The sequence below is a fragment of the Parambassis ranga genome, chromosome 10 (assembly GCF_900634625.1).
Source record: "Parambassis ranga chromosome 10, fParRan2.1, whole genome shotgun sequence".
Classification (NCBI taxonomy): Eukaryota; Metazoa; Chordata; class Actinopteri; family Ambassidae; genus Parambassis; species Parambassis ranga.
The window spans coordinates 13908526-13929975 of NC_041031.1; the positions used below are offsets into that span (position 1 = coordinate 13908526).

General features: G+C 44.0%; 5 protein-coding genes across 9 annotated transcripts; 4 read left to right on the forward strand and 1 right to left on the reverse strand.

Annotated features, from left to right (window-relative positions):
• Positions 1–204: 204 nt before the first annotated feature.
• On the reverse strand, positions 205–4555 carry ints5 (integrator complex subunit 5). The gene is made up of 4 exons (XM_028417057.1): positions 4326–4555; positions 3515–3767; positions 1432–3408; positions 205–1295 (listed from the first exon to the last, which is right to left on the reverse strand). The coding sequence occupies exons 1-4, from the start codon at positions 4418–4420 to the stop codon at positions 588–590; spliced, it is 3033 nt and encodes a 1010-aa protein (XP_028272858.1). The 5' UTR covers positions 4421–4555; the 3' UTR covers positions 205–587.
• Positions 4556–5034: 479 nt separating this feature from the next.
• LOC114442881 (HRAS-like suppressor 3) lies at positions 5035–15111 on the forward strand. Of its 3 annotated transcripts, none has more exons than XM_028416723.1 (6): positions 5035–5242; positions 5852–5923; positions 6191–6299; positions 6476–6744; positions 6825–6912; positions 15003–15111. In XM_028416723.1, the coding sequence occupies exons 2-6, from the start codon at positions 5909–5911 to the stop codon at positions 15029–15031; spliced, it is 510 nt and encodes a 169-aa protein (XP_028272524.1). In that variant the 5' UTR covers positions 5035–5242; positions 5852–5908; the 3' UTR covers positions 15032–15111. The 3 variants fall into 3 exon arrangements, with proteins under 3 accessions (XP_028272524.1, XP_028272525.1, XP_028272523.1); XM_028416724.1 differs by lacking the exon at positions 15003–15111 and adding an exon at positions 5551–5667 and having other exon boundaries at positions 6825–7568; XM_028416722.1 differs by lacking the exon at positions 15003–15111 and having other exon boundaries at positions 5040–5242; positions 6825–7568.
• On the forward strand, positions 9342–12542 carry LOC114442886 (retinoic acid receptor responder protein 3-like). 2 transcript variants are annotated; one of them, XM_028416729.1, is made up of 5 exons: positions 9342–9496; positions 10678–10748; positions 11241–11349; positions 11472–11707; positions 12020–12542. In XM_028416729.1, the coding sequence occupies exons 2-5, from the start codon at positions 10734–10736 to the stop codon at positions 12113–12115; spliced, it is 456 nt and encodes a 151-aa protein (XP_028272530.1). In that variant the 5' UTR covers positions 9342–9496; positions 10678–10733; the 3' UTR covers positions 12116–12542. The 2 variants fall into 2 exon arrangements, with proteins under 2 accessions (XP_028272530.1, XP_028272531.1); XM_028416730.1 differs by lacking the exon at positions 9342–9496 and adding an exon at positions 9530–9996.
• On the forward strand, positions 13939–15040 carry LOC114442883 (HRAS-like suppressor 3). 2 transcript variants are annotated; one of them, XM_028416727.1, is made up of 4 exons: positions 13939–14008; positions 14397–14493; positions 14568–14827; positions 14909–15040. In XM_028416727.1, the coding sequence occupies exons 1-4, from the start codon at positions 13991–13993 to the stop codon at positions 15029–15031; spliced, it is 498 nt and encodes a 165-aa protein (XP_028272528.1). In that variant the 5' UTR covers positions 13939–13990; the 3' UTR covers positions 15032–15040. The 2 variants fall into 2 exon arrangements, with proteins under 2 accessions (XP_028272528.1, XP_028272527.1); XM_028416726.1 differs by having other exon boundaries at positions 13953–14008; positions 14388–14493.
• A 1314-nt stretch (positions 15112–16425) lies between the features above and the next one.
• On the forward strand, positions 16426–17793 carry LOC114442887 (HRAS-like suppressor 3). Its single transcript, XM_028416731.1, has 3 exons — positions 16426–16619; positions 17067–17172; positions 17316–17793. The coding sequence occupies exons 1-3, from the start codon at positions 16602–16604 to the stop codon at positions 17588–17590; spliced, it is 399 nt and encodes a 132-aa protein (XP_028272532.1). The 5' UTR covers positions 16426–16601; the 3' UTR covers positions 17591–17793.
• Positions 17794–21450: the final 3657 nt, after the last annotated feature.

Genomic DNA, 21450 nt, shown 5'->3' on the forward strand with positions numbered 1-21450 from the left:
TTTGTACGGTACGGTGGTTCAAACTATTTTTGCCACAAATTACTTATCTGCTTCGTGGTATATATGACCTGATGCTGGAATAAGACATAAAAGACATTAAAGTCTCCTGTATTTTTGTGCAAAGGTGGAAACTGCTGCATAGTATTACAATGTAAGAAACATGATTATCACTGAAATAATCATGATTTCATCAACACAAACCTCTTCTTGGACCAAATGGAGATTTATTTTGTAAAGAGGTTCCAACAACATAACAAGATGTGCCAGACATGTTTGTAGCCACAATTTCAAGACAAACAACCTAAAAATGGTATAAAACCTACAAATCATTAGGTTGCATCCTTTACCCAAAATGACACATTAAGGCTCTATTTTGTGTAGAGCAGATTATGTATTCACAAAAAATACATTCCTCTCCCATTTCTCACAGAAACTAGTCAGAAAGTCTAAAAATACAGTACAAAACATACACATATACAAATGCACACTACTTGCATGAAACTGAACCACACTGACGGTGACTTTGCAGTCCATTCTTGGAGCAATGGAACACCTTAATGTACAATCTCCACTTATTCCTCATCTTCTCAGAGCTGGAAGCGCCAGCAGAGGTGACCCAGTCTATCAATGTTTTTATGGAGAACACTGTGAATTGGTGCCACATATCTTGCTACATCACCATCCCGTGAGAAATCCCTACAGAAAAGACCCTTCTCTGAGCTGAAGACAAATTTCTGCGGCATGGGCCCGTTGCCCCTCACATACTCCCACACGGCCAGAAGCAGCAGCCTGACCTCAAAGGGAGTCAGGTGGGGGAACGTTTCGTGGACATTGGCCAGCACAGGAGGCAGGAGCTGGCCTTCACCCATGCAGGACACCAGAAGGCAGGAGGCCTGTAGGTGCCACGGGGAGCCTGTAGATGACGCCTCACGGGATGCCTCCCAGTGAGACAGCAGAGTGGCGAGCAGGCCTCTGAGCACAGCTGAGCAGTAGCAGAGAGCAGGGCGACCAGCTGCCACAACCTGGAGCAGAGGGAAGAGCACTGGGTGGGCCTCAAAGCAACGGCGGATGTGGATGTCACGCTCCACTGTGGTGCGTGCATGTTCCTCTGGGGGCCAGGACAATTCTCCATTTGCCACATCTGGACAGACATTTTCCACCAATGTGACTGCAACAACCTTAGCTGCCTCCGCGTTAATGGGCAGTGGTTCATCCAGGTCGAGTGGTGATGGTGAGCCGTTGAGACCAGAGGAGCTGCAACACTGGACTATAACAGCCAGCAGAGTCTGGACGTTCTACAGAGAGAAGAAAACATTGTCAGTACTTTCTGCTAAATTTAACTGAACACAAAGTATTACAGTTTATACTATATTTGATCAAGCATTGAAGTCACATGCAGAAATCTAAATTATATTCACTCTCACAACTCACCTGGATAACCCCAGATGGGTCAGGCAGCTGTGTGGCACCACGAACCTTCAGTCCCTTGCCAATCACTCCAGCGTGAAACACTGACCACACACTACCAGAGAAATTAACGGTGGTACCAAACCGACAGTTGATATCCAGCAAAGAAGCTCCCAGGTCAGCAGACACAGAAGGAGATGGTAGCGGGGCACCGGACATGTCTGCTATCTGCCCGCCAAACAGGTCAGCATTGCCTTTATGTAGCGCTCCCTCAACCAGCTGCTGAAGTACTGCCTTGAGGGTAAGAGAAGAGTATGCTGCAAAACGGGACAGAAGCTGAACCGAGCAGTTCACTGCCTCACCTGCTTGCCCTCCATCTCTACCCACCTTCCTCCCTTCTCCTCTCCGTCGCAGTGCCAGAAAGAAATAAGTAACAGCAGCACGCGAGAGCAGGAGTAGGTGTGCTGGGGAGGAAGTTCGAGGGAGGGGGCTACAGGAGAGGAGGCGTACTGCAGCTTGAGGTACAGCCGGGTCACCATGGAGGAGGAGCGGGCCAAAGTCATGGAGGTGTCCTGACACTGCTGAGCCCACCTGGATGGCCATGGAAGACTGAGCACCTGCTGCTCCTCTTCTTTCTTCATCCTGACTCTGGATGGCTGCAGCGAGGTTAAGCAGCAGCTGTCGCAGTTGTCGGGGCCCCAGTGTGTGTGTGTGGACCTGGGCCACACAGCGGGCTACAGCGGCAGGGATAAGTCCTGCCATGCAAGAGGAGAGTGTTGTGTGGAGCTGCCAAGCCAGAGCCAGCTCCTCTGGGTTACGGGCCTGGGTGAGGAGCTGGCAGAGGGCCTCGGTGGCTATACTGGGACCCCCATACACTGACAGTAGACACAGCAGCTGATGCAGCCAGAGGTGACGCTTCCTCTCCAGGCGCAGTGTCTCAGCACACAGCTGCCCTACGTGAGACTGTAGTTCTTCTAAGAAGGGGATGACCCTCTGGAGCTGAGATGAATGTGAGTGATGGGGGTTCACTTCAACTCCATCAGAGCGGTTAAAGACTAGTTTGTGCAGATGCAGAAGCAACATCTGGAGGAGCCGGTCACAACCTTCTCTTACTCCTTCATGAGGAGATGGCATTGGTCCAGAGATGATGACTGAAGCCGGGGTCGCTGTGTCTGCCAGAAATCTGAGGACACGGGGACCTCCTGAAGGGCTTTGACTAATGAGGTGCACAGCTAGCCCTAGCATGTTATCCAGTTCCTCTCTGGGGAGGCCTTGCAGCAAGGCCTGCAGCTGGAGCAGGACAGGAGGGCGCAACAGCTCTACCAGCTCTGCCGACACAGCACCAAAGAGGTTTGGGGACATGGCAGCCAGCTGCAGCAGAAATGGGACGGCAGCACGACGAAGTTGTGGTGAACTTTCCCAAGATGTTGAGGATGAAGTAGGAGACAGAGGGCTTGATGGACTCAGACTCTCCTGAAACATTCGAAGCAGCTCTTTCCGGATGCTGTCTGAGTGATGTGCTGCAAGATGTCCAAGGATTCCCACCACTGAGCCAATTTTGGGCACTCTGCTGCCTTTATCCAGCCCCATTACCAGCAGCCCTTGGTCCTTAGCACCATGAGAACAGAAGTCCTTTAGTCCACATGCTAAAACTCGGCTGATAATAGTACCCGGGAAGGCAGATCCAATGTGCGCAACCACCCAGTCAAAATGCGGGGAGTGCTGAACTGAGGTGTCCAGCAGCGCATCCACACAGGCGTCAGGACACCAGGCCAGCATCGCAGCCAAGCACTGGGAGTAGGCCTCCATAAGGGACCGGGTGGCAGCACAGGACATCCAGAGTTGAAGCAGCTCATTGAGGCTTGAGGAGTGAGGGGCCACCCTTCGCCCAGCATGTTTGCTGCTCAGTTGGCCCAATAGATCCACCGCCCAGGTGGACACCAGAGGGGCCCAGGCTCGAGGGTTAAGACGGATGAACTCAGATAGCACACCATGAACCTCCTGTTAAAAAATAAAACAAAAAGGGACAGTTAACCTTTCAGAAAACTTATCAATAAAAACAAATCAAGACATTGTACTGACTTGTGAACAATCTGTGAAATCACACCTGTATAATATCCTCCAGGTTGGAGCTCACAGCAGAGTTGGCGTTACCCTCCGTCTCCAGGTTGTGAAGAAATGCAGACACATGCTCATCATACACACTTCTCAAATGCTCTAGCACTGCCCCTCGACAGGCTGGGACTGAGCGCAGCAGCCGCACAGCACAGCGGGCGTGCTCCCGGACGCTGAGCTTCCGACCCTGAATGGCATCAACACCACTAATGAAGGACTTGATCTCCTGAGACAGCTCCTGAGCGCTGGAGAACGATAGAAATTAGCATCATTTTATTGTTTTTGATTATTATGTCAGTTATATTCTGAATTGACTCATTTATTAGACATTTTGGAGAGAATGTATTAAAGACTTCATTAGAAAAAATATTATTTGCTTATAAAGAGAGGGCAAATGTTTTTTCTGTGTGAAAATACAGTTAGGAGAAAGTCAACAGACCAAATGTGAAAATATTTTCAGTTTACACTCATATTGGATCCATAATACATGCATAATTTTAATCCAACATAAATGTTTACGTTAAAAAAATATTTTTTATGTGTGCAAGAAAATTAGCCACTAGTTGCTTTGGTCCAAAATCATCATAATCGAGTGTTTTAGAGGAAAAATATCAACTGTGATTAAAAATAAATAGGTTCCAACTAACTGAATGCATTTTCCAGCGTAGGACAGCGCAGTAGCACACAAACTTTGGAGTAACTTTTCAAACAGAGTAAAGTCAAATACATATCAGACATAGACAGAAATTAGTTTATGGTCTTAACGTAGTTCTGTCAGCCGCTTCCTCCCCGCTGCCACTCACCTCAGGGCAGTCTGCGGTGTGTGACTGTGTGAGCTCTGCATCGCTTTAAGCGGACTCCCGTCGAAAACCACAGACATCGCTTGGTCGTTTAACATTAAAACGTCACATCAAATCCACCTCTCGGCTTCGGGAGCTTGGACGTCAGCGAGTATGGCAGCTTTTTTGTTGAAATCTCTGTCAATTTTCAGGACAAAATACAACGAAAGGGCGCCCCAAAGCCGGAAGCTGGGACTTCTTCGCTGTTCCAAAAAGGAAACCCGCCCCAGAGTGCTGACGTCACTGGCGACATCTAGTGGCCATTTCTAATTATCGCTTTATTTAACTATATATATATATATATATTACTATATATATTACTATATATAACTGAATAAAATGAATTTAATGAGTAGTATTTCGGTGTTAATCAATATTGTTTTTTATAATTATTTTACTTTCACAGTGTTGTTGCTTAACTACAGTCAACCCTGAACAGGATAAAGTGGGTTAGGAAAATGGATATAGAGTCTTTCTTTTTTTTAACAACCTGAAATTTGATTCCAGCAATTCCACAAAGAACAGTATCACACATCACCAGCTAAGAGCTCCTTGGGTGTGTTTTTCTTGTCTATAGTACCCACCAGGGAACTGATAATAATCGCTCCTAATTACCAGAACAGTCCTGTCATGGGTTGTGTCGAAAGTAAAACTATTTATGCGAATACACCCCTTCAGTATAAGAGATCAACAATAAATACGACGTGTATACACGGGCTGCATATTAGCGTGTCGCTGCTGACGCTTTTATTGTGAAGGTCACAGACTTCGGTCACAGACTTCGGCCAAAGGGAGCAGCGATCAGCTGGCGGCTCACGCTGATCTCTGGTCTCTGTGCGTTTGGTGTCGTCTCATATTAGAACAAGCTGTGGACGCTAAAGGTAAGATAAACACATCAAGAGGTCTACATGAGCTGCCATCATGGCGGAGACATGTTGTAATGACGAAGAGTTTTATAGCTGCTATTAGCTAAACAATAAACAAAACAGTCAAAACAGTAGGCTAAGCATTTGGATTAAGCTAATGACAGCTAGCTTACTTCTGTGCTTCTGTGATATCGCATGTATTCATGGATGTGAGCTGCTTCAGACTTGTTTTCTGCTTAATATTCCAGATGATGTAACCCAGTTTGTGGCGTGTTGCACAGTACAATACATCGAGTGTTTTGTTTTGTGTACTCTGTTTATAGACAAACATCTAATGACATGTAGTCTGTGTGCCACGCACCTTCATTAGCCACAGAAATCACGCCACACTGAGCAGTGTTTGAATGTCACACATCTTCTCCTTGACAATACACTGTCAGGTAAACTGGAAACATCCAGGTTATTACAGTTGATTAAAAATAATAAAAAAACTGCTGTGGATGTGAACATTCAAAAGAAACTAGAGAATAAAAAAATAGAAATAAAATTGATTAATTGATCAATTTTATTGATTAAAACTGAATGACTGTATGTCAGTGATGTGTTTTTTTTTTGTTCCCCAAGGTGCTGTAGGTCATCAAGAACTCAAAGCAGTCCAACAGACGAAAAACAAAGACCCACATGGCTCCAACCCTGGTGAGGAAATGGTCTCAAAACTATTCAACTCATTTTTTCCTTCTTTTTTGCCATTATGCACTACCCTTCCACTGTAGCATGACACCAAGATGTGTTTTAAATAAGAGATTAGAGATCAGAAGGCTCTGATTTTAATAGGTTATCTGTTTCCACAGTCTGTGGATTTGTATTTGGCATGAGAAGAGTTTCAGGTCAGGTCAAATGTGTGATTGTTGCCAAACACATTCTGTTGCAAAGTCAAAGATTTCTCTATCTATGTAATCCTAGTATGACAAGAAACCAGAGCCTGGAGATTTGATCGAGATCTTCCGTGGCACCTATCAGCACTGGGCTGTGTATATTGGTGATGGCTTTGTTGTTCATCTGGCACCACCCTGTGAGTAAACCCACACACAACCTGGCTCACCCCCCCCCCCCCCCAGAACAAAACGCAGCTTATCTGACAGCCTAAAGCCTAAACGTTCATTAGGACCATTTACATAAATAGCAAAGTATATTTGAACTTATATATATTTAATTTTATATAAAACCATCACATGTTTTTGTCTTCAGCTGAGGTCCCGGGTGCAGGCGCCAACAGCGTGATGTCTGTCCTAACAGAGAAGGCCATAGTGAAGAAAGAGGAGCTGTGGGACGTGGTGGGAACCAACCAGTGGATGATCAACAACAGCCTGGATGAAAAGTACGAGCCTCGTCTAGTTCATGTCATTCTGAGAGAGGCCCGCGAGCTGGTTGGTGAGGAGCTGCCGTACTGTGTCTTCAGGAAGAACTGTGAACACTTTGCTAATGAGCTGCGCTACGGCAAGGCCGAGTCCCGGCAGGTAGGGCAAACCTCAGTGCACATTGATTCTCCTGGGACTTTAAAGCAGTCCGCTCCATGTCCATGCACCTTCCCTTACAGGTGCGTAAGGCAGGTGAAGTGGTCATGTTCGCAGGTCTGGCTGCTGCTGTGGTGGGAGTGGTGGCTCTGGCAGGAGCTCTGTTTGGGGGCAAAAAAGAAAACAAGAACACAGAGTGAAGCACGTCGCTGTGTTCAGACGCTTGATTAATGGATCACCAGCAAAGCCTAACTGGCTCCTGTCATGATTAAGCACACATAACACTGCCCAGCTACATATGTGAGATTTCAGCCTGAAAGCAGTTAAATCATTGATACTGTCTCCACTCAGCTTCTATCTGATGCTTTATTCTTCTTTGTTTGGGTGGTTTAGGATGAAGGACTTTTTTTTTCTACAGACAGCACAGATTCAACAAATAATGTTTCCACTAATGTGCCAAGATGAAATATCCATTTTGTACATTTTGATATGAAAGTCAGAAGATGAGATGTACTTTGGATTGTGAAGGGTGTGTGTGTGTGTGTGTAAGTAAAATAAATTATATTAGGGTTGCCGATAATGAAGAAATATAAGTTATGTGATTAAAGCTTAATTTAAATGCTGAATAAGTTCTATTAGCCAATACCTGATAAGCTAATAATATTAATATATATGAGTTTATTCAAGATTCTCTGAATGATGTTTAATATGGTGGAAGTGTCTTTACATCTCACAGAAATGTGTTCTACCACTTTTGTCTTCCTCTGACATTAACTGTTTGTAAACATTGGAATAAAGAATAATTTATGTGACTCTTGATGGTAAAAGGCACAAGGTCCATCCAAATGATTTCCACACACTCTAAATTAAATTAAAGCTGCAAGCAGCATTGCAGGCCCTCGCAGACCTTGCGATCCGCGGGGCTATCGCTGTCTTCTCTCCTATGCTCTTGTCTCCTATACTCTCCTGTACTATGCTCTCCTCTCCTCTCATTTGCAGAGATGTACAACAAACACATGTTTACAACCAATCTTTCCTGTTAGCAGTAGGTGGCGCTATGACCATATCATCCTATTAGCATATATATCTGTTCAGACTCGGGGCTATAGCAGTACTGTAAGATTTTGTACACATTGCATAAAGTATATGGGTAGTACTGCAAAAACACAGCGAGTTCCTTTGTAATGGCGAACGGTCAACTTTGAGGCCACACCCCCGCCACACGGTAATACTTATGAAAGAGTTTTGGAATGCGTCTATTCCCTATGGTGTCCTGAGTGGACACGGTGAATTACAGCTCAATTGCATGAAGTATGCGAGGCGTGAAAAGTTTTATAGCAGGGTCAGAAATCGCCAAAAATTACAAATAAAATCAAAATAGTGGACTTCCTGTTGGGTTTGGAGGGGGGGGCCAAGGGGAGGGGAGGGGAGACTTTTTTGTGCGTTTTGGGGTGTTACACATGTGTGCTAATTTTCATGATCCTGTGTCAAACTGGCCAGCGGGGCTACATGTTAGGGCAAAAAATACAGGGAGTTCCTTTGTAATGGCGAATGGTCAACTTTGAGGCCACGCCCCCACCACACCGTCAGACTTTTGTAAGAGTTTTGGAATGCGTCTATTCCCTATGGTGTCCTGAGTTGACACAGTGAGTTTTAGCTCATTTGGATGAAGTATGCGAGGCGTTTTGCAGCAGGGTCACAAATGGCCAAAAATTAACAGAAATTTCAAAATCGCAGACTTCCTGTTGGGTTTGGAGGGGGGGTCCAAGAGACTTTTTTGTGCATCTTGGGGTGATACACATGTGTGCCAATTTTCATGAGCCTACTCAAAACAGGCCACAGGGGCAGGCAGAAAAACCTATGAAAACACAACATTTTGTGTAGCCAGTAGGTGGCGCTCTGTCAAAGCCTCAATATTGTTGTATAGATGTGTTTAGGGTCAGAGTCTGATCATACATGTGACATTTGGTACAGATCGGACAGTAAACACAGAAGTTATAGCGACTTCCTGTTTCCTGTGAAATGGTCAAACTTTGAGGCCACACCCCGGCCACACCGTCAGACTTTTGTAAGAGTTTTGGAATGCGTCTATTCCCTATGGTGTCCTGAGTGGACACAGTGAATTTCAGCTCAATTCCATGAAGTATGCGAGGCGTGAAAAGTTTGGCAGCAGGGTCACACATCGCCAAAAATGGCCACAAACTTTGAAATGGCGGACTTCCTGTTGGGTTTGGAGGGGGGGGGGGGGGGGGTCCAAGAGACTTTTTTGTGCATCTTGAGGTGATACATATGTGTGCCAATTTTCATAATCCTGTGTCAAACCGACCAGAGGGGCTACGCGTTAGGGGGCGCTATAGAGCCATTTTCCTATGTGCATTTCAAAACTCAGCAAATTTCAAAATTTTTCAGGCGAATGAGTTTTTCTACCAAGTTTGGTGAGTTTTTGGGCATGTTAAGGCCCCCAAAAAATGCGATCTTAGGGGGGGAAAGAAGAAAAAAAAAAAGAAAAATAATAATCCTAAGGGTTTCAATAGGGCTCTTGCACCATTCGGTGCTCGGGCCCTAATTAATACCATCTGTGAATTGTAGAGGGAGGTGGAGACTGCTGCTTCCGTGTGGCTCAGAGGCAACAAAGTTACAGACTCCTCCATCAGGAGGACCCGCCTTGTCAGGCTTCCTGAAAATTCTTAAGAAATTACAGGACAACTATTCACTACTGTCAATTCTGGTAACACATGGCATCAGTGGAAATGGGGTAAGTAAAGCCAAATCATCGGCAAGACTTGTGATTTCGTCAGCTGAGTTAGATTTTCATTGTCTATAGTTCTTGAGAGAAATGCACGTTTAATTGAATCCATTATAGCAGATTCCTATAGTATTGCGCAGGAATCCAAAGTGAACAGTTATATGAGGAAACGCTCGGTCGCCATAATGGTTTTAGATGCGCGACTATGCGAATTATTACGGGATGGGTGCTCACAGCGGCAGTCGGCATCCATAGTTAGATCGGCATCCATACACCATGAACGAAAAATGAATTTTAAAACTTTTTTTGATAGGTAGGCTAAATAATGTCACGAGAATGTTTTAAAGACATTTGATATGGTAGTATGCCATACTTTAAAAAGATGCACATATAAAACTTGACATTTGTGCACTCCTGCCATGCTAAGGGGAGGTTGCTCTGAACACTGTCAGTTTCATCAGTCTGTTCTTGTCAGCTTTATATGTGCTGATCATTTTTGAGGAAGACGGGTAAATTGGTCTTTTTTTAATGTAACAATATAAAGCTAATAAGTGCCATGAAGGTACAGGAAAGTATTTCTTTGAGATGTTTTAGATCATGCAGCCTGGATCACGTAAAACCTAGCCTGCTACTTTAAAAAGAACGAACGAGAGCCAACGCGTCTTTCTTTCTTTCTTTCTTTCTTTCTTTTTCAGTTATTTGTTTAATGTTTTATTGGGTGTGGCCTACACGGTTCTTGGCAACTTGCTAAATCTTTTTGCTAAAATCGACTTCACTTTGTACTGATCCAAATACACAAAAATACTTTGTTTAGATTACTTTTAATTATTATTATAATAAAGACAAGCCTAACAGTAAAATTATATTTTCACTTTCATTATGAGCATAACAACAACAAGTGACCTTAATTTTTGCATTATTTGTTCTGAGTACCACGCACTTTGAAGTTTCTGTGGATATGACCCAGTTCTCTGTGGTTTCTGTCCCATTTAAATTAGATCTTAAAGCTGAATAGCTTAATAGACACATTGATTTCATGTTTAGTTTTGAACACAAGTGAAAAGAAATACTAGCCTACACACCATCTTCATGTAAGAAGCCCAATATGTATGTATGAAATGGTTTTAAACCAGCAAATAAATGAACAGGAAACTTCACTATTGAAGAGATGGAGTATGTATTTCTTTCAGGTGCTGAAACTCATCAGGAGGTGAAACCAGTCTGTGGAAAAAAACGTGACATTGACATGGCCAGTTCCAAGGTCAGGTCAACTATAATATTTCATTATATTTGTATTATTTGTTTTTATGATATCTTATCTTTGTTTATATCCAACATCATTTCAGGATCTTTGTGTTATCAATATTGTCGATGTCAATTTTATTTATATAGCACATTTATAAGGGCATCTCCCACCAAAGTGCTTAACATTAAAATACATAAAAAATAAAATCAAACTTATACATAAAAGAGATGAAGTGCAATAAAATACAATAAAACAAAGGTAAAATCATGAAACATAAAATCCCCAAGAGCTGCAAATACTCAGGCAAAGGCCAAGGTGAACAAGTGAGTCTTGAGTAGAGATTTAAAAGTGTTGAGGCCATTTGCCGACCGCACGGCTAGAGGCAGAACATTCCACAGACTGGAAGCCACGACTGAGAAGGCCCGGTCACCTCTAGTTTTTAAAAGAGATCGGGGATCTCCAGAACCATCTTGTCAAATGTTGTACATTTTCTATTGTCTGTCTTAGGGGAATAAGAAACCAAAGCCTGGAGACTTGATTGAGATCTATGATAACCAACTGTTTCAGCATTGGGCTGTGTATGTTGGTGATGACGTCGTTGTTCATTTGGTACCAAGTAAGTATCCTACTCTCTTTTATTTTTAGGTTAAACTGACTAAAGGACAGTTCAGATGAATTCTAACTTACTATATAAACGCTTTACAAATCATCTCACTTTCCATCGCATGTTTGTCTCAGACAACGTAGTAGAGGGAGTGGCTGAAGTGAAGAAAGAGGAGCTGGGGAAAGTTGTAAAAAACAGGAAATGGATAGTTAACAACAAACTGGACAGCAAGTACCAACACCGTCCAGCACGGGCCATTGTAAGGGATGCCTGTGCAATGGTGGGCCAGAAGATGCGATACTGCCTCCTCAATTCAAACTGTGAACACTTTGTCAATAACCTGCGTTATGGCAAGTCTGAGTCTCGGCAGGTAGGTGGAACCCTGTTAGTCTTTTTATTGACCTGCATCTTATTCAGGACCACCTGTAAGTAGACACAGTCAGAATGTAGGAATGAGAAGAAAATAGAAGGTAAACCAAACAAACAAACAAACCATATATACAACGTAATTTATGTTGTAATAAAAAGGGAGAATGCTTGTGTTTCACTAAAAAGATGTATATTTACCGTATATATTTAAATGTATATAGTATTATGTATATTACAGATATTTATTTCCAAAGGTTTGTTATTAATTGTTTTTTTAATCTACCAATTAAATAATGCAGGTTTCCCCTTGTAGGTGCAGAAAGGAGTCATAGCCGGAGTTATTGCCTTTTTTGGGATTGTTTTTGCTGTAGCTTTGGGAGTCAGCATAAAGAAGAAATTGTATCAGTAAGAAAACTGACAGTATTCACAGCAATCTCTCCTCAGCATGGCAAGAGTGCAGTAAAAAAATCTGAACATTAAATGACTCATATCTGCTGATTATCATCTTTCCTGTGCACTGTAATTGTTTAGATACAAATCCTCCCATCCTGTCTGACACATTGTAATCATTGAATGTGTCCAAGGAGCTTCCTATGATCTCTTGTGACTGTTATTCATTGTCATTTCATTTAAATCAAAATCAAATCACAAATATGCTGTTTGCAAAGCAGCATAAAAATGTCACTTTCATAGACAATTGATGTGATTAATAAATGTAATTCTAACTGAAAACACCTGATTTGAGGAGTGGTTTCCTGAGTCTTTCATGAAGCCTGCTTGAAAATGACACCAGTTGAAACTAACCGTGGACTAAATAAGTAAAACTTGTCAAACCATCTGTTACACTTAATTGTCAACTTTGTACTTATTCACATCCTGGGACCTAATTACAAATTACAATATTTAATGAAGACTATTCTCTGCTGTGATCTGACTGTGACAAGTCTCTGTTGAGAAAAAAAGATCATTTTTCTCTTAAGTATTTTAAGCAAAATGGAAAAGATGAGTAAACCATGGAGGTCAGCACAAAGGGGCCAAATCTAAACAACATGAAAATAGCATTAATGCTACACAAGTGCTGTGCCTGACAATGAAATACTTGTATACAGAAGTTGACCAAGTTTTCAGTTGGCCAATTAACTGTGTAGGAGCCATATACTTTGATCGTGCAGTAGTAATGTGTTGCTAACGATTCGTTCAATATGAACGAATCTTTTAATTGCTCAGGAGTCACCTCAGTGAGAGATTCATTCTCTCGCCACATGGCAGGCAGCCACATCAGCTCAGTTGGCAGGACAGAAATGATTAGTTCACGAGTCATTGTTTTGTCACGTGACGGCCAGACCACTCAGGCTGGTGTGGCGACTGGCGAGCAGTAAACACTACAGTTCGTTCACGTTCGTTCATACAGATCGTTACGGATTCTTCTTTCATTCATTTGTCAGGGTATAGGTAGCTGTCATGTGACAAATGAACGATGACTGAGAACGATGAACGAATCTGTGCAGCCAGAGCAGCCTGTCATGTGGCAAATGGACGAGAATGAAAACTGCTTCTTACACAGCCTGAGCGGCCTGGCTGTCATGTGACAAAAGAACGCAGACCCGAGGCTGAACGAGTCGTGAACTAATCATTTTTCCTGTCCTGCCAACTGAGCTCATAGCTGCCTGCCATGTGGCATGAGAACGAATTAATCACTGACAAGAACCATCGCTCCCGAATCATATAAAAGATTCGTTCATATTGAACGAAACATTCGCGACCGACACAACACTAGTGATGACTGGAATCTATAAAACAGGCACTCACTTACCGGCACAGGGGTTTGGGAGGAGAGAAGGAAGCTGGGTGGACACAGTTTTTGTTGACCATATACCATACACCTTTACACGTTTCATCCTCTGTCTCATTCTCTCAGTTTACATGTTTTCCTCTCTGAAATGCAGTTATATCTTCCATGTTCACATATAAAACCTCATCAAGATGAAGATGGATACAGCATCTTTTTTTAGCACTCGCGGCGCGTCAGACAAATAGGTAGGGCCCATCTTTCTTCTCATCTGGCGACTTTTGGAGGATTGAGTAAGACGCAATAAACTGGACAAACTGCTTCTTTAACCTCAACAATAAACTTTCTTCCCCCATCGGATGTGGGAGTGCTCTGGGTTGTGTTATACAAAAAGTCCCGCCTTGTCAGGCTCCTGAGAGTTCTTAAGAAGTGTCTGAACATCTATGCAATACAGTCTACACTATTCACTTCTGTTAACACATCGCATCAATAAAAATGGATCATGAAGAAAAGGTAAGTAAACTCTTCAAATCACAGTAACACTTTTTAGTGATGATGAGGCCCTGCTGTAAACTGACTGATAAGTTTATCTCTGCAAGTTATTTCCTCATTCTTTTACCTGCTTAAACACATTTAAAGACTCGGTATTTAAAGTTATGATTCATCAACGCTCATGAAGCATGAATGAAAAAATTAATATTAAAACTTTTTGATTATTTTGATATTACAATAAGGTTTTATTAAAGACATTTTATATAGTACTATTATATATGTTGTGTATTTACAACATCGGTTAATTAACATATTTATGTGATACACATGCAATTTCTGTCTGCTGCAACATCAAGTCATATTTTATTTATTTATTTTTCTGTCTTCTGTCTAATCCAAGTATGTGGAACCAAACCCTGGAGACTTGATTGAGTTCAAACGTGGTATCTATCAGCACTGGGCCGTGTATGTTGGTGATGGCTTCGTTGTACATTTGGTGCCTCCCTGTGAGTTAATTACAAATCTGGAATAACACCTCTGACAGCCAGTAATTACTGTAGTTGTTTGTGTTTCACTCAAGGTGCTGGTGCAGGCTCCGGCAGCATGATGGCTGTCGTTGTTGACAGAGCCATGGTGAAGAAAGAGAAACTGACAGATGTGGTGGGAAATGACAAGTATACAGTCAAGAACAGCCTGGATCAAGAATGCAACCCACGTCCTGCTCAGGTCATTGTGAAGGAGGCCTGTGGGTTAGTGGGCAACGAGCTGCCGTACAGCATCACAGGGCAGAACTGTGAACACTTTGTCAATGAGCTGCGCTATAAGGCTGAATCCTGGCAGGTAGGGCGAACCACAGTGCACATTGGTTCAGCTGGGACTTCAAAGCAGTCTGCTCCATGTCCATGCATCTTCCCTTTACAGGTGCGTAAGGCGACCATAGTTGTAATCCTGACTGCTGGGGGTGCATTACTGTTGGGTCTGGCGACAGCTCTGTTCAGAGCTCTGTTTGGGGGCAGCAAAAAAGAAAACAAGAACACAGAGTGAAGCACGTCGCCACCTGTTCAGACGCTTGATTAACGGATCACCAGCAAAGCCTAACTGGCTCCTGTCATGATTAAGCACACATAGTTCTTGAGAAAAAAAATACACATTTAATTGAATCCAGATGTTTATAGTATTGCACAAGAACCGAAAGTGAACCTTCATCTGTGGAAAAGCATCTCGGTCACCACAATGGTTTTAGAATTATTACCGTATCGGTATTCATAGTTCCATAGCATCCATTTAAAACATTTTTTGATAGGTAGGCTAAATAATATCACGATAATGTTTTATTACAAACATTTGATATGGTAGTATGTATACTAATAGGCTATTGGATAACTTATTCATGTGACATTATGTTTAGATTAGATTTTAATTAGCCTATTATTTTAATAAAGATGAGCGTAACAGTAAAATTATATTTTCACTTTCATTACGATTGAAACAGTAAAATTATATTTTCACTTTCATTACGATTGAAACAGTAAAATTATATTGTAGCAATCCTGCAGTTTTGTTAAATGTTTGTCATGTTAGTGTCCTGTTCAGGTGTTATGTGATTGCTGTCTGTTTAAGGACATAGTGTATGTGTAAAGGGTCAGGCATATAATTGGCTAAGAAGGTCAGGGGGCAGAGTGTCTGTGTAAGAGTGAAAAAGCTGTATGTGTGTATGTGTGTGCAAATGAGGAGGGAGCCTGAGTTAGCTAGTGAGTTAGGAAGTTTTGTTACTGTTGTATCGGCGTGGTTACAGCCAACAGTAACCGTTCTAGGTCTCCAATAAAGCACCGGCTTGTTAAAAGCTTTCCCGTCCAGTTCTTCTTTAATCCGGCTGGACGCTACAATATTTTCACTTTCATTACAAATGAAACAGTAAAATTATATTTTCACTTTCATTATCAGTGTAACAGTAACGACTGACCCTTAATTTTCTCATTATGTGTTCTGAGTACCACGCCCTGCACGCATTTCCAAGTTTCTGTGGATATGACCCAGTTCACTGTGGTTTCTGTCCCATTTAAATTAGATCTTAAAGCTGAATAGCGACACATTGATTTCATAGTGAACACAGCAGTGAAAAGAAATACTAGCCTACACATCAGCTACCTGTAAAAAGCCAAATGTGTATGTATGGTTTTAAACCAGCAAATAAATGGACAGGAAACTTCACTATGTCCTCTATTGTGCTGAGTATGTATTTCTTTCAGGTGCTGAAACTCATCTATGAGTCAGTTTCTATGTATATTATAGATCACTGTGTGGAGAATTGGCAAATTAGCGCCCCCTGCAGCTGCAGGCGCCCCTGATGCTGAGAAGCTGCCGTACACAGAAGCTGTGAGAGGAGGGGAGGGGGCGTGGGGGACAGCTCACCTCTGGGTCTTCAAACGGAACGTACAGGGAGTGAAGGAGGGAGGTCTCACTCTGTCCTGATAGTGTGCGTCACTGCGTGTTTGTGTATAGTGTGAATATACTTAGAACCGCCACTGCTCCTGAGAGTTCTTAAGAAGTGTCTGGACATCTATGCAATACAGTCTACACTATTCACTTCTGTTAACACATCGCATCAATAAAAATGGATCATGAAGAAAAGGTAAGTAAACTCTTCAAAACATAGTAACACTTTTTAGTGATGATGAGGCCCTGCTGTAAACTGACTGATAAGTTTATCTCTGCAAGTTATTTCCTCTTTCTTTTACCGGCTTAAACACATTTAAAGACTTTTAACGTGCCGTACAGGAATCGAAAGTGAACCTTGTGAATTATTACGGTATGGGTGCTCACAGCGGCCAAAATGGGCGAAGAGAAGTTGATATTTCCAGTTATGATTAATCAGCACTCATAAAACATGAACGAAAAATTAATATTAAAACTATTATGATATCACGACAATGTTTTATTAAAGACATTTGATGTGGTACTATGTGCAACATCGGCTAATTAACACATTTATATGACATACATGCAATTTCTGTCTGCTGCAACATCAAGTCATATTTTATTTATTTATTAATTAATATATTTTTCTGTCTTATTCAAGTCTGTAAAGCTAAAGCCTGGAGACTTGATTGAGATCGATCGTGGTATCTATCAGCACTGGGCCGTGTATGTTGGTGATGGCTTCGTTGTACATTTGGCATCTACCTGTGAGTTAATCCCAAATCTGGAATAACACGTCTGACAGCCAGTACTCACTGTGACATGTAGAATATAAATTTAAGCTATTTATTTTAGGTCAACCTGACTTAAGGACCTCAAGAACTTTAAAATGTGTCTCATTTGTGTTTAGCTGAAGGTCCTGGTGCAGGCTCGATGTCTGTCTTTACTGACAGAGCCATGGTGAAGAAAGAGAAACTGACAGATGTGTTGGGAAATGACAAGTGTAGAATCAACAACAGCAAGGATGAAAACTACCACCCACATCCTGCTCAGGTCATCGTGAAGGAGGCCTGTGGGTGGGTGGGCACAGTGTTGCCGTACAGCATCACAAGGCAGAACTGTGAACACTTTGTCAATGTGCTGCGCTACGGAAAGGCCGAGTCCAGATCTGGGTCCACGCCCTGACCCAGAGGGACTCTCAGCCCCAGCGACTGGTCCAGTCGCTGGGGAACCCCCAACTCTGGCTTCCAGCCCTGATCCTGAGGGGCCCCCAGCCTTTGGTTCCTTTCGGGACCCTGGAGGGTCAATGCTCTGGTTTCCTCTCTGGTTTCCTGTAGGGACCCTGGAGGGCCCCCTGCTCTGGCTTCCAGCCCTGACCCTGGAGGGTCCCCTGCCTCGTCTTCGGTTCTGGTTTCCTGTCGGGACCCTGGAGGGTCCCCTGCTCTGGTTTCCTGTCGGGACCCTGGAGGGTCCCCTGCTCTGGTTTCCTGTCGGGACCCTGGAGGGTCCCCTGCTCTGGCTTCCTGTCTGGACCCTGGAGGGTCCCCTGCCTCGTCTTCGGCTCTGGCTTCCTGTCCGGACCCTGGAGGGTCCGCTGCCTCGTCTTCGGCGCTGGTGTTCTGCCCGGACCCTGGAGGGTCCGCTGCCTCGTCTTCGCTGGTGTTCTGCCCGGACCCTCGTCCTCGCTGGTGTTCTGCCCGGACCCTGGAGGGTCCGCGGCCTCGTCCTCGCTGGTGTTCTGGCCGGACCCCGGATGGTCTGCGTCTCCATCGCTGGTGGGCTTCCGCCCGGACCCCGGAGGGCCCTCAGCCATGTCCATGCTGGGCTTCCGCCCGGACCCCGAAGGGTCCCAAGCTCTGTCCATGCTGGGCTTCCGCCCGGACCCCGGACGGTCCTCACCCCTGTCCATGCTGGGCTTCCGCCCGGACCCCGGAGGGTCCTCACCCCTGTCCATGCTGGGCTTCCGCCCGGACCCCGGAGGGTCCTCACCCCTGTCCATGCTGGGCTTCCGCCCGGACCCTGAAGGGTCCCTGTCCCCTCCGTTTCTGACTCTGCCCCCCAAGCACCCCAAGCACCCCAGACTCTCGTTTCATGGGACCTCTGTCTCCGTTGCCCCTGTTGGCCCATGGCCGGGGCCTTCTTGAACTCTAGACCTTGAGTTTGTTTCTGAAACCTTGAACTTTGGCTCCCTGTCATTTTGTTTAAACCCTTGTTTTGTGTTTTTAGGAACGTCTGGGAGCCGTTCCTTGAAGGGGGGGTTCTGTCACGACCTGGTGTTATTTATGGTTTTGTTTTCCTTGTTTTGGGGTTTTTAGTTTTATCTGTGTTTAGCTATCGTTTCCTGTAGTCCTGGTGTTCTGTTTTCCTGGGTTTGTGTTTAGTTGTCTAGTCTTGTCTTGTGTTTCCTGTTTTACTTTGGTAGTCCTGTCCTCCCTGTGTATTGTCTTGAGTTTTGCTTCCTGTGTTTTCCCTCCTTGTATGATTACCAGCCCTGCCCTCATGTGCGTCACCTGTGCCTCGTTGTCTTCCCTGGTCCCTTTGTATATAGTCGGTGTCTTCCCCTTTGTCCTTGCTAGTTCGTCTCGTCTGTGTGGGCTTTGTCTCGTGTGACAAAGTCTCGTCCTTGCCATGCCATGCTATGCTATGCTATGCTCCAGGTAGTTCTTTGTTCATGTTATGCTTTTGTTTTGCCACGTGTAGTGTGATTTTTAGTTTTGTATTGTTTTGCCCTCCTGGCTTTAAATAAAAGACCTTTTTTGGATTTGAACCGCTCTGCGTCCTGCAACTGTGTCCTCACCTCATCCACAAACCCTGACAGAAATTGTCTTTACATCAGAAATGTGTTCTACCACTTTTGTCTTCCTCTGACATTTAACTGTTTTTAAACATTGGAATAAAGAATAATTTATGTGACTCTTGATGGTAAAAGGCAAAAATCTTCTAGGACAAGGTCCATCCAAAATGATTTCCACACACTCCAATCAAGTTAATACGATCACAACACACCTGTGAATTGTAGAGGGAGGTGGAGACTGCTGATTCTTTGTGGCTCTGAGGCACCTGGGTTACAGACTCCTCCATCAGCCAGACAGACTTCACTGACAGAAACAGTGGCTTCAGCATCTCAAGGATGTTAAACAGACATTAAAGAAAAGTCAGCATATTAGTAGTGAGAGCAGAAGTGTTCAAAACGATATATACTTAAACTTACTTAGATTTTTAAATCTTTTTCTATTAAACATTTGTTTTCTCTAGCACTTATTCTAACACATGCATGTGTGTACTCTGGATATAAACTGCTCAAAAAAAATAAAGGGAACACTAAAATAACACCTCCTAGATCTCAACGAATGAAATATTCCAGTTGAAAATCTTCATTCATTACATAGTGGAATATGTAGAACAAAATAACTCAAAATAATAAATAATAAATCCAAATTATTAATCCATGGAGGTCTGGATTTGGAACCATGCTCAAAATGAAAGTGGAAAATCACATTACAGGCTGATCCAACCTGAGTGGAAATTGAGTCAAAATGAGGCTCAGTAGTGTCTGTGGCCTCCACGTGCCTGTATGACCTCCCTACAACGCCTGGGCATACTCCTGATGAGGCGATGGATGTTCTCCTGAGGGATCTCCTCCCAGACCTGGATTAAAGCATCAGTCAACTCCTGGACAGTCTGTGGTGTAAGGTGGCGTTGGTGGATGGACATGATGTTCCAGATGTGCTGGTAGCGTCAATGCCTTCATCATGCAGGAACTGCTGACACACTTCAGCCACTAGCATTGTCATCATCAGAAGGAACCCAGGGCCCACTGCACCAGCATATGGTCTCACAAAGGGTCTGAGGATCTCATCCTGGTACCTGATGGCAGTCAGGGTACCTCTGGCTAGCACGTGGAGGCTAAAGTAAGGCTAATTGACATGACATAACAGACATACAATGAACAGAACATAAAATGAGTGGCGGATGTAATGGTAAACATAGACCCTTATATGAACGAATGGAACAGTGTAATAATGTAATAATGTAACAGGTACCACATGGGTCGGTGAGGTGGTACTAGTGTGCAAGTAGTGCAAGATGGAGTAAACAGTGCAAATAGTCATCATTGTGCAGTGACTATACTAAAGTGACCTTGTGAAGGGACAGTGCAGAGCAGTGCATTAATTACAGTTCAACAGTCCAACAGCAGAGGGGAAGAAGCTGTTCTTGTGGCGTGAGGTTCTGGTCCAAATGGACCGTAACCTCCTGCCTGAGGGGAGTGGCTCAAAGAGTCCGTGTCCAGGGTGAGAAGGGTCAGCTGTGATCCGACCTGCACGCCTCAGAGTCCTGGAGACGTACAGGTCTAGGATAGATGGCAGGATGCAGCCGATCACCTTCTCGGCAGAACCATCATTCTGGCTGGCACCTTGAGTTTCCTCAGCTGCAGCAGGAAGTACATCCTGTGCTGGGCCTTTTTGATGAGGGAGCTGATGGTGAGCTCCCACTTGAGGTCCTGGGTGATGGTGGTACCCAGGAAGCGGAAAGAGTCCACTGTGGAGATGGGGGTGTCTGTCAGGGTGAGGGGGAGTGATGGAGCTGGCACTTTCCAAAAGTCAACAGTCATCTCCACTGTCTTCTGGGCATTCAGCTCCAGGTTGTTGTCAGCACACCAGGACACCAGACGGTCCACCTCCCTCCTGTAGGCAGACTCATCCCAGTCTGAGATGAGTCCAATGAGGGTGGTGTCGTCAGCAAACTTAATCAGCTTGACAGACGGGTGGCTGGAGGTGCAGCAGTTGGTGTATAGGGAGAAGAGCAGAGAGGAAAGTAGACAGCCTTGGGGGGTACCGGTGCTGATGGTCCTTGTGTCCGAGACATTCATCCCCAGCCTCACTGGGGATGATGAGGTGTCTTTGATGTGGATGTCCGTGTTGGGCTGTAAGCACAAGCCCCACTAGTGGATGTCGAGCCCTCATACCACCCTTGTGGAGTCTGTTTCTGACAGTTTGAGCAGAAACATGCATATTAGTGGCTGCTGCAGGTCATGTTGCAGGGCT